The sequence below is a fragment of the Eurosta solidaginis genome, chromosome 1 (assembly GCF_040869045.1).
Source record: "Eurosta solidaginis isolate ZX-2024a chromosome 1, ASM4086904v1, whole genome shotgun sequence".
NCBI classification, from domain to species: domain Eukaryota; kingdom Metazoa; phylum Arthropoda; class Insecta; order Diptera; family Tephritidae; genus Eurosta; species Eurosta solidaginis.
In genome coordinates this window covers 306,753,752-306,766,454 of record NC_090319.1, presented here as the reverse complement: position 1 = coordinate 306,766,454, position 12,703 = coordinate 306,753,752, and the positions used below count along the sequence as shown (strand labels likewise).

The window sequence follows — 12,703 nt, the reverse complement described above, 5'->3', positions numbered from 1 at the left end:
CTGGGATGTATTTCATATACTATTTATTTTAAATTGTACCACCGAAACTGCTTACCTTTAAGTCTGCACAAATTTTCCAATTAAATTGTTTATATTGAATGAGCTCAAGTAAATTGGATATGCTAAAATAAGTTTCTTTAGTATTCTCAGAATGTGCCACTGGTATTAACGGTAACGAATTTCCTTTATGGAGTTATGCTGCTTTTAAACTATGCTTTGAACTGTCTATAAACAAGCGCCAATCATCCACTTTATTTTCTAATTTTAGTGCATCAAATAAACCTTGAACATCATTGCAGTAGCAAATATTTTCGCTTTTAGTAAAAAAAAAGAGAGTCTTGTGTCTATTTCGAAATTTGGAAGTACTTGTCGAAGGGCCCAGGCTGCCCCATTGCTGCAAACGAGATCAAATCTCTGGCCAGGTCATTAAGTTCGCTTTGTGAGACTTGATGTGGGACCTCTCCTTCTTGTTCACTGTCTGAATTATCTGCTTCGCAGTCACTTTCGCTTGAGGCTTCAAAACTTATAGACGGCATAGTTATGCGTAAGGTATGGTCATGTAGTTTTGGTTTTTTAGCTGATGCCACATTTGGATAACTTATTAATTTCCTCTTTTTTCTCGTTTTACCTTTAAGGTCTATCACGCAAAAATAGCACTGGTCGTGGTTAAGGGGTTCAGTCCACATCATTGGAACACCACACTTCATGTTATGACCTTTACCCGATACCCATCTCATTAAAGTTAATCTACAGGAGACGCAAATAAAATGAGGTGTCCAAGATTTACCGAAACCGAAATAATGAAAGTATGCATCTTTGACAGAATTAGTTATTTTCCGAGCTGAGTATCCGAAAATATAATGTCCGCAAATAAAGCAAAAATCATCCGGATTATTTTTACATTTAAAATCTCTTTTGCAACAAGCCATTTCGTAAACACATCTACCGATATAGTATGTATAAATTTGCTCTACAATTTGCAAAACAAAATTTACAACAAACAGTAGTGACAATTAAATACTTGATGTCTTTTTAAATTTACTAGACTCTAAGGTAGAGTGACCAAACGTCCGATTGTTGTACTGGTATGCTTAAAATTTTCGCAGTTAAATTACCTACAACATAGGAGGGCTAACTTTTTTAGTCCATAGAGATTTTCCGATTTTAAAGTGGTTAAATCTGAAATTTTATAAAAAATTTCTTTTTTTTCTCAAAATGTTTTCAACGTTTTTTGGCATAGTGGCCAAACTACTGAAGATACTGAAAGGAGGTGAAGGCAAGAAATGTTTGCGGGAATTAGATTAATGTATAATTCAGCAGTTTAAAACGAAATAATGAAAACTACAAATTTTTGCCCTACCTATATCAAGTAGTGTTCTGCAAAAATGGGAATTTTCATATTTTCCGATATCTCGGAAACTAGATCTGCCACAGGAAAATGGAAGTCATATTCGGAATCAGGAGAAAATTTTACTTTAGGAAATGCCTATTTATTTTTGTAGATTTTTTTGACAAGTAGTGTTATTATAGTTGTTGTTGTTGTAGGATCGAGAAAAAATTTAAATTCTTGCTGGCGCTTTGCATGTCATTAATGGGAAAAATGTGCACGCCTTACAATACACGCGTACATATTTACATACATATGAACATACACTTAGGTACATATACTCATTATTCCATGAGCTTAGCGGCCTCCCAATTATTTTAGTTCGTAAATTTTGGGAGCGAATTCCAAACGATTGATGAATCATGTGAATCTGATAGCGCAATGTCGTGCGAAGTGTGGGGCAAAAGTTGTAACGGCCCCACGCTAGACCGAACACGTTTTTGTTTTTAAAATCCATCGTTATTTAAGAACCAAAATTATCGCGAAGAAGCTTACTTGCTCTGCTGCCGAAATTAAGTTGACAAGGTATACCTGACTTTAGTGTTCTTTTTTCTCTGCTCCGTCTGTCTCACCATAATCTGTCTTTCTATTAAATCAAGACTACAAAATACCTCAAGAAACGGACTCAGATGATAAGTACGATCTCATCCAGTGTTAGTTAAACTAGATAATAAGATTAATGTTAAGACACTGGCTGGAGTTCCAGGACCCTATCAACTTTTGTAGCACAGTGACTTAACGATGCGATTGTCAAGGCGGTACTCGTATCGTAATCTTCTCCCCCGAAAACAACTTAATCTCCTACCTTGAAGCTGGGTTGATCGCAGTACTACATGGGGAAGCATGAAAACACGAAGTTGATAGAAATTAGGACAGATATAAGACAAAGAATCCCTTGTTCTTAAATTTTCTGGACGGCGATAAAGTTGGAGATTGGGAATAAATATATGTAAGTTCTGCTGTAGACCTGAAGAAAAAATAATGTTCGCGGTCGAACGCAGGTAAACCTGTATAGTCGATTTAAATATGGAAGCTTATGCAGAATTACACTCGGACCAGTATTGCAGGGCGCTGGCGCATAGTTCCTTGTAATACTCTGCGACTTTCGGTTAGAAAGCAACTATCCACTATACCACAACCGCAACAGGTTTTCCAATAGCAAAGGGAATATAACAATACGTCGGTTATCTATGCTCGCCGGTAGAAGCAAAGAAAATGTGAGGACCTGACGTTGTTTTTCATTTTCTTAAATTACCGTGAAATTTTAATATATAAAAATTAGTGAATCTTTATAATCGGCACAAAGTTTTTTTTTTTCAAAGCTTTGAGGGTTAAAACGACTCCTGCCGGAGCATTAAAACTGTAGACCTAACCATTATTTTGGAAAAAATTAAATGTTACCATAGGTTAGGTTAGGTTAGGTTAGGTTTAAGTGGCTGCCGTCCGCATTGGAGCGACACACCTAGGCCTTTATAGGCCCGTTGTGAAACCACACTGATTTGTTCCTACTCTCCTAATCAAACCACTTCGTTGAGTTTGTGAAGCTAACTAAGCGTCGTGTATTGACCTAAGCTATATCAGTCAGACCTACGAGAAACATCTTGCCCATAAAACGTTGCCTTCCTCTACCGAGCGCTGGGCATTCACAGAGTAGATGCCTAACAGCTTCAGGCTCTTCTTCGTTGCCGCAGCTTCTACAATAATCAATGGAGTGCCAATCCTTTCCGTATGCGGTCCAATACAAACGTGACCAGTGAGAAGACCTACAAATAAGAAAAGATTCCTCTTACGGAGGGTGAGAAGCTCTTGCATCTCTTCTCATTCCATTCCGGCCATGTGAGTTTTGCCGTGTGGCATCTATCATGAAGCTTCCACCTGGCTCCCGCTTCCATCAGTAGAGCCTCCTTTATCTTGAGCTTGCGGGTGGAGAGCGGCATGCCCAACCTCTTCCAGGATGGCGAAAGTGGAAGGGAGGTACCCTTTCTTGCAATCTTATCCGCCATCTCATTACCTGGTATGCCCTTATGTCCCGCAACCCATACCAGATGCAGGGCAAACTGTTCAGCCATCACGTTAAGTGATCTGCGACAGCCTACTATGGTTTCAGAATTAGTTGTGACAGAGTCAAGGGCTTTCAGTCCTGCTTGACTGTCTGAGAAAATATAAATGTGCTTCTGAGTGACTGCCTCCTGCCGAAGGCAGTCCAGAGCATATTTTATGACCGCAAGCTCGGCCTGAAATACGCTACAGTGATCCGGAAGACAAAACGATCATTTTATGCCCAACCGTTCCGAATAGACACCCCCTCCGACCTTGTTAGCCAGTTTAGATCCATCTGTGTTGATCTGAATGTTGTTAGTGGGCCAATCAGGGTCATTCACCCACTGTTTCCTTTCAGGGATTAATATTTCGTATCCCTTGTAAAGTTGATATGTGGTTTGCAGAAATCTGTCCTTTCTGGTATGCAGAATCTGTCGAGAATTTCAGTATGGTTGCAGTGAGACCATGTGGTCACTTTCCTTAGCCTAATAGCTGCACATGCTGCATATTTTATAGCTGTTTTCGATCACTTCTAAACGAAAAGAGATATAAAAAACGACATATGCAGAAATGTGGGCTCTATATAACATAACTGTTTTCGTTAGCGCAGCGACGATATGTAGAGGAAGAAAAACATCCAGCTCTAAAGAATGGTAATCTTTATTCGCTATCGTATCCCTACCGTACACGAATGGACGTTCCAAAACCCAGACTGTTCTAAAAAAAACACTTAGCCTATTCTCCAGAGTATTGATCAAATTGAAGCAATAAATTCTCATCCCACTCTTGATCAATATCTAGCTACGCCCATGTCATATAAAGAAAGAAATTATTAACAACAACAAAAAATCTGTTAACATTCTCAGGGTTAAATATAAAGACGACGAGACGGAAGTTCACAATTTAACGCAACCACCTCAAGTGTTCTGATCGTTCATTCCGTGCGATGATTTGATTGTCACGCGAATATTTTGCTAATTCCAATATTTTCTCTTTCAATGTAATATTAAAGTAACAGCATTAAACATAGTTAACAACAATAAAGATACTAAATAGTTTTACTTATTTCTATATTACAAACATTGCAATAAATAAGATCGTCAACTCATTTGAAGAGAAAAAAATTCCGTGTCAATTAAAAATGTCCCGGCCTTCTTAAAATCGTACTACGGTTTTAGTGGCGAACGGTATTTTAAAAAATTATTTTGTGACACAACAACAAATCTAACAAGTGCAGCGATTACACCTAATGGTAATTCTTGTGAAGAATGAAACAGAAACAAAAATTTTAAGTTTTAAGTTTTAAAGTTGGAAAAGAATTGTGTTAGAAAATATGTGAACTCTATATATGTTAGTTATTTTCGCAACCAGTATATATCGGCGGCGAAGCGAAAGATCACCATATCCGAATTACAAGTGCGAAAATGACCTGCCTCAGAACTCGGGTTTTTCAAAAATCGATACCACGACTGAAAGTATCTGGAATTAATGTTCAGATAAGTTTTTGAAAAAAAAGTTAAGTTTAAAAAAAGAATTGAGATAGGCCGTCATTAAATCTTTTGCTGCAATAAGGGTTTTTTTTGGAAAAAGCAATTCAAAATACAAGAGTAAGCCACATAATATTTTCTCTGCCAATGATGCCATCGGTAGGTACGGATGATGATGGCCTGCATATCTCACTGGAAAATTGTTACGTAGTTTTTTTGATTAGAAGTGGTTGTTGCGTGGCGTGTCTTAAGGCCAGTGCTTTACCCTGGCTCGAAACTTCGATTTCAATCACCTCCCCCGCTAACCTGCAGAGGTTGACAAACGCACCGTAAATGTTACGCAAACACAATGTCCTCGCTGTCTAGGTCATGTTATGCGAATTAGGGGTGATGCTCAGCCTCAGAAAGTACGCCGGCACCCGTACTTGGAAAGTGAGGAAAAGAGTGCCCTCTACTGAATTCGGAGATACTCCAATTGATGTCAGTTGTCCCGAAACGGGACCTGTTACGCAACGGCCAAAATAGCCCAGGTGTTAAAGCGCCAATTGAAACTTATAATGTAACGTTATGGGAGAATATCAGAGAATCTCGCAAAAGTATCAAAGAAGATTTAATAAAGGAAAGCTATAAAAGTCCAAAGGCTTCTGACAATGGTTAGGCTAGTTTTAACTGGCCGGTCCATGAGGACCTCGCATAAACTGAAAGAGTACGTAGTGTTACCAGAAGTTTGTTTTTAACGACCAAACTGAAACCCCCTATAAAAAACCAGGAGCTATGTTATAAAATAACTCCGTCCTCTTGGCAAATACTAGAAGATTTCCAGGACTTTTGTTTTATTGGACGTTGGGGTAGCGCCCTACCCTCAAGTGGGCCCATGAAACCAGCCTAATCCTGTTCATGTGTCCACATCCCGTGGGACCGCCGTTAGGTACAACGTCACGGGGGGAAAGGCGATTTAGTCGCCACTACTCCGTATGCGCATTTCTCTGCGCTCCGTTTCAGTATACATCAGTTTCGTCATAACTATAAAGGCCACCTTGCTCACAGCAGTCCAACAATCTATTTGTCCGCACATTCGTGGAACTAAATTCCTAATGGAAGGCTCCTCTCCAAAAACTCTGTGTACAGTGAGCCTTTCGCCATAAAAACGAGGACAGTGAAACATTACGTGTTCTGCGCTTTCCAATGCGGAGGGACAGTGTGAACAGAAAGGATCCTCCTCTATCCCTCGCTTATGTAGATATACCTTAAAGCCGCCGTGATCGCTCAATATCTGTGTGAGGTGGTAATTTAATTCGCCGTGTTTTCGCTCGTACCATTCCGCTATATTTCGAATTAGTCTGAAGGTCCAGCGCCCTTTTCTCGATTCTTCCCACCGTTCTTGCCAGCTAACTATTTTTCGTAACCTTTTTCTTAGCATCTTCAGATGGCCAGCTGACTCCAATGCCATACAGATCGGCCCTTTCACCTGAGAGTAGAGATACAGGGATTTTCCTGGATGAAACATGGATCGCGTCCTCGGACACCGTCCGATAAGCACATGCTATTCGTATAGAAGTAATACGGTAGGCTACTAGTATATCTTTTTGGTGGACCTTTTTGGATCCGTGCCATACTGGTGCTGCATATAATATTATAGAGCTGGTTACGTTGGATAATAGCTGACGGGTAACTTCGCTTGGGCCGCCGATTTGGGCATTATTCGCGTTAGGGCTCCACTAACTCTAGAAAATTTCTCCCCACCGCCCTGAGGTGCTCCTTAAAAGTTAGTTTCGAGTCAACGATTACTCCTGGATATTTCAAGGAAGGCTTTTATTTTATTTGATAATCTCCTATGGTTAGAACTTAAGCCACTTGCTGCTTCTGTATCACTGCTGTATCGCTCCTAATATCTGGAGTCTTAGCCTGGCAAGCGTAGGGCACGAGCACAAAACGTTCGGCCGTTTCCTCCTCCAACCCGCACTTCCTACATCTGCTATCGCTGACCAAACCTAATTTACAGGTATGTGACGCCAGGAGGCAGTGTCCAGTCAGAATACCCGTCGAGTCTACAGCCTTCGCTTTTTAATGATAGAGGCAACTTTGTTAGTCTGAGATTGTAAGACCTACATATAATCTTCTACACTTTACAGCCCGGGCTTAAACCCACGCCTTCCCCGCTTGGTTGATCATGTGCACCCCTCGTCTTCTCTTAATCTCGCCCAATCTAATTGAGACATATACCTAGCAAGTTTCAAGGGATGCGCCCTTTTTAGCTAGTTCATCTGCTTTTGCATTCCCATCTATTCCCATATGCCCTGGGACCCAATATTGTTTCCAGAGACTGCTTACACTCTAACACACTTTTAGATGCTGTGCTATGCGAGATTATTGCCTTAATTGTTGCTTGGCTGTCAATATAAAATTGAACACGGTTGCAGTTTAAGCTATTCTCTTCCAGTGTTTCTACCGCTTTGGTTACGGCTAATATTTCCGCTTGGAAAACGCTACAGTAATCCGGTAGCCTGTAGGATCTGTTTATTTCCGTATCAGCACAGTATACCGCAGACCCTACTCCTTCCACTACTTTGGAACCATCTGTGTATGCATGTATCGCCTCGTCCGCCATTTGAGCACCCTTGTGCCAACCACCTACACCTCTATTGTGGCCTTAAGATCTCCCTCGAAGCTCAGATAGTGAATCAGGTGGTTTGTACGTCCTGTAATTGATAACGCTATACTACTATGGCCGTATGGTCGGCGCTCAAGCTGCCCGAGACACTGAGCGTGGTTGCAGTTGTTAACGCATGTTCTTTGCTACCAGGTCTACAGGTGGAATATGCAGAATGGCAGACAGTACAGCCGTCGGGTTGTTTTCAGGGCTCCCGTAATGCTAAGCATTGATAGTCTGCATACCCCCTCTAATTTTTTGAGGTTGGTTGTTTTTTGTGTAGCTTTCCACAAAACAAGAACTCCATAGTATCGAAAAGGGTTTACAATCGTTGTAAAAACCCAATGAGAAAGAGAAGGCGATAAACCCCCCCCCCCCTTCTTCACCCTCTACTCCACGTTGAGCCGTCATGACAACTTACTGTCTAGGATGATTCCTAGATATTTCTGACAATGAATGGATGAACATTTCGCACCTTAGACGCTATTTCTGTATAGAGCTGCTGGAAAAAACAGGTAGAGGAGCACAAGGCTTCATTGCTGCGTCATGATTTGATAGTTCTGCCACCCCCAGCCGAAACCTTGAGCTCGACGCGAATACAAAATGTGCTCAATTATTTTCTCCTACAACCCGCACTAATTTGTAAGCATGTGGCTCGAGAAGGCGATGCTATGTTTATAGACTCATCATGAACCTTAATAGCTTAAGTACATTTCCTCCTGTGCTTCTGCTGCTTTCGCCATCACTACAGTTTTCTCCTAACTTCAGCGTCCTGCGGCATTTCCAATGGCAATTACTAGTTACAGCTGAAAAACAAGGGCCGTGCTTTATTGCAATACGGCTACATTATCTAAACGTGATATATAGTGAATAAATGAATATTAATGTGTGCATCCTGTTCAACCTGGATCCATCCGTAAACTGGTTCGCCCGACTCTTGCCTCATCACTTTTGCACACCATTCCTTTCTTGAGGAAAATTAGTGGGGAGTCCGGCAATTAGTATGCTCCGCCCACCACACCGAAAATGCTCCCTTCAATTTATTTATTTACTTTATTAGTCTATGATTTCATTAATCTTACAGGCTATATTTACATTCAAAAAATCTGAAATGCTAATAAATTTATTTTATACATATTAAGAGTAAAGTTTAGAGCTAAATGACGCTCTCGGGAGTGCGAAGTCAAGCTCAAGGCTAAAAAAGATCCTGTTGTATTAATTGGGGGCCCAAAGATAGGATCAAAATTGTGATAATTACCTCCGACTACTTTCACATGGAACGGATATTGGACATCAAGGGTTCTGCCCGGGACATTGAAGCCAATTTGCACTAGTAGTTCCGGGCAGGCGACCCAACCACATATAAGATCATACACAAACAGCATAGACTGTATAGAACGTCTAGCCGCAAGCGACTTCGTGTTTATGAAGGGACAGCCGGCGTGGTATGGTTCTAAAAAATTAAGCGGTTGGAGTGCGAATCGAGTGAAACTTTTCTGTACTCTTTCCAGTCTTTGAGAGTGAGAGGAATAAATTTGGGGAAAAGCTCCATCAAAAGTTTAGAAACAAGTTTTTTCGATTAGAAAAAACAATTTTCTAAGTTTGCCAGTGATTTGGCAAACACTCCGAGTGAATTTCTGCCATTAAAAGCTTCTCAATGAAAATTCATCTGCTTTGCAGATGCCGTTCGGAGTCGGTGTAAAACATGTAGGTCCCGTCCCTGTAATTTGTAGGGAAAATAAAAAAGGATACTCTATCTCGCCTTTTATCATTATTTATTATATCCTGCTTATCGAAGCCTTATTGCAGCCCGGACTGCGGCCATTTTGCCAACAATGTTAACGGGACAAAGATTCAGTATTGCGTTTAGTCTCCGTATAGGAGTCGTGCCAAAAGCTCCACCTCCTCCAACCACCCAATACCTACCTGCACTGATGGAGCGGGCTAAGGGTGTTAGAATATTCCCGCGATAGGGATCCTCGTCATACAGCAAATGTACCACCATTAGTGAGAGCGCTCATCTTTTGCCATTTACCATTCGACAACAGTCCGAACCAACCGAGGCCTTCCTGAGCCTGTCCCCCTTTGATGTGAAGAATAACTCCAAGGTACTTTACCCGCGCAGACAGCACCAGCAGTACTCCCCCAATTGAGGGTGATCTAAATCGGGGTTTTAGTTCCTCCTCGCTAAGTTTTACTATGGTAAGCAACTAGTCCGCTCCAGCCCAGATATTCTCAGAAGTTTTCAAATAAATTATAGTTCCATTTGATACTATTGTCGAAAACATGTCTTTTATTAAAACTTTTCTATCATTTACTTATTTAATTAGCCATAATATCCAGATAATAAAATAAATTAAACCTAAACTAAAAAATAAGATAAAAAATTAACTTAACTTAAATGCATCAATTAATAGCTAAAAAAAAAGATTTAACTACAAATAAAATTTGTTTTACAGCATCTCCAACGGCAGCTATCCACAACTTAAGACTCTCAAGGCATAACTGGGCATCTGACATAGAATCTCTAAAATAAACGTATACCTTTAGTGTCGCAGAGCCATATACGCAAAAATACTCACCCATCAGTTCTCACAAAAGATGGCATCAACATATAAACATACTGCCGATTATGATGGCGAACCCGGCTGTCAAACATTGCATGAGATTAACGCCATGTTTCGTCACTTCTGGGATCCTACAAAATATTGGACATGTGAAACACAAGGACGACCAGCAAAATTAAGAAGCTGTCCACAATCTGAGCTTTACATGGACTCACAAAATAAATGTGTTTGGTATACCGATTGGCAGTGGACAGATCCCGCAGAACCGCCAAGCCGTCCAAAAGTCTCAAAAACCAAATAAATGAATGCGGTTAACCATCCAGTGAAATTTATAAAGCAAAAACTATGTAAAAATGAAACGAAATGTGGCTGTGATGCAAGCTGAGACAGCGGCGCACAACTACTGCTTCAATGGGCGTGTGTGCATGCATAATCTTGTCATGAATTTATAAATGTGTTTTAAGTTTTTGAAACAAAGCAATTTTAAAATTACTTAAAGCCTATGACTGAAATGTTGATTTAAGATAAAGGGTCGCTATATTTATTTTATGTATAAAAAAAATATTATGATAAATATGTTAACTTGTATGAATCGTGTTTTAATTTAATAATATTCTACATTATAGCTTAAAAAAAATTTGTTTATACTCAGTTGAGCAGAGCTCACAGAGTATATTAACCTTGATTGGATAACGATTGGTTGTACAGGTATAAAGGAGTCGAGATAGGTTTAGACTTCCATATATCAAAATCATCAGTGTCGAACAAAAATTTGATTGAGCCATGTCCGTCCGTCCGTCCGTCTGTCCGTTAACACGATAACTTGAGTAAATTTTGAGGTATCTTTATGAAATTTGGTATGTAGGTTTCTGGGCGCTCATCTCATATCATTATTTAAAATGAACGATATCGGACTATAACCACGCCCACTTTTTCGATATCGAAAATTTCGAAAAACCGAACAAATGCGATAATTCATTGCCAAAGATGGATAAAGCTATGAAAATTGGTAGGTGGGTTGACCTTATGACGCAGAATAGAAAATTAGTAAGATTTTGGACCAGGGGCGTGGCACTGCCCACTTTTAAAAGAAGGTAATTTAAAAGTTTTGCAAGCTGTAATTTGGCAGTCGTTTAAGATATCATGATGAAATTTGGCAGGAACGTTACTACTATTACTATATATGTGCTAAATAAAAATTAGCAAAATCGGATGAAGAACACGCCCACTTTAAAAAAAAAAATTTTTTTAAGTCAAATTTTAACAAAAAATTTAATATATTTACTGTATATAAGTAAATTATGTAATAATTCAACTCCAGTAATGATATGGTGCAACAAAATACAAATATAAAAGAAAATTTCAAAACGGGTGTGGCTCCGCCCTTATTCATTTAGTTTGTCTAGAATACTTTTAATGCCATAAGTCGAACAAAAATTTACCAATCCTTCTGAAATTTAGTAGCGGCATAGATTCTATGACGGTAACTGTTTTCTGTGAAAATGGGCGAAGTCGGTTTAAGCCACGCCCAGTTTTTATACACAGTCGACCGTTTGTCCTTCCGCTCGGCCGTTAACACGATAACTTGAGCAAAAACCGATATATCTTTACTAAAGTTAGTCCACGTACTTATCTAAACTCGCTTTATCTTGGTATAAAAATTGGCCGAAATCCGACTATAACCACGCCCACTTTTTCGATATCGAAAATTACGAAAAATGAAAAAAATGCCATAATTCTATACCAAATACGAAAATAGGGATGAAACATGGTAATTGGATTAGTTTATTGACGCAAAATATAACTTTAGAAAAAAACTTTGTAAAATGGGTGTGACACCTACCATATTAAGTAGAAGAAAATGAAAAAGTTCTGCGGGGCGAAATCAAAAGCCCTTGTAATCTTGGCAGGAATACTGTTCGTGGTATTACATATATAAATAAATTAGCAGTACCCGGCAGATGATATTCTGGGTCACCCTCGTCCACATTTTGGTCGATATCTCGAAAACGCCTTCACATATACAACTAAGGGCCACACTTTAAAACCCCCATTAATACCTTTAATTTGATGCCCATATCGTTAAAACGAATTTTAGAGCCACCCCTGGTCCACCTTTATGGCGATATCTGGAAAAGGCGTCCACATATAGAACTAAGACCCACTCCCTTTTAAAATATTCATTAGCACCATTCATTTGATACCCATATCGTACAAACACATTCTAGAGTCACTCCTGGTCCACCTTTATGGCGATATCTCGAAAAGACGTCCACCTATAGAACTATGGCCCACTCCCTTTTAAAATACTCTTTAATACCTTCCATTTGATGCCCATGTCATACAAACACATTCCAGGGTTACCCTAGGTTCATTTTCCTACATGGTGATTTTCCTTTATTTTGTCTCCGAAGCTCTCAGCTGAGTATGTAATGTTCGGTTACACCCAAACTTAACCTCCTTACTTATTAATTTTTCTTTTAATTAGGAAAAAAGCAAACATAAAACGCTTATGAAATTAAAGAAATATTTATATAATCGCCAAATACTCTTTGTTTTGACGCTGAACTAT

The 12,703-nt window shown here is 39.5% G+C and overlaps 1 protein-coding gene across 1 annotated transcript; it reads left to right on the top strand.

Moving 5' to 3' along the window:
* The first annotated feature begins 4,315 nt into the window (after positions 1 to 4,315).
* On the top strand, positions 4,316 to 10,719 carry LOC137237607 (uncharacterized). The gene is made up of 2 exons (XM_067761432.1): positions 4,316 to 4,679; positions 10,024 to 10,719. The coding sequence occupies exon 2, from the start codon at positions 10,166 to 10,168 to the stop codon at positions 10,430 to 10,432; it is 267 nt and encodes an 88-aa protein (XP_067617533.1). The 5' UTR covers positions 4,316 to 4,679; positions 10,024 to 10,165; the 3' UTR covers positions 10,433 to 10,719.
* Positions 10,720 to 12,703: the final 1,984 nt, after the last annotated feature.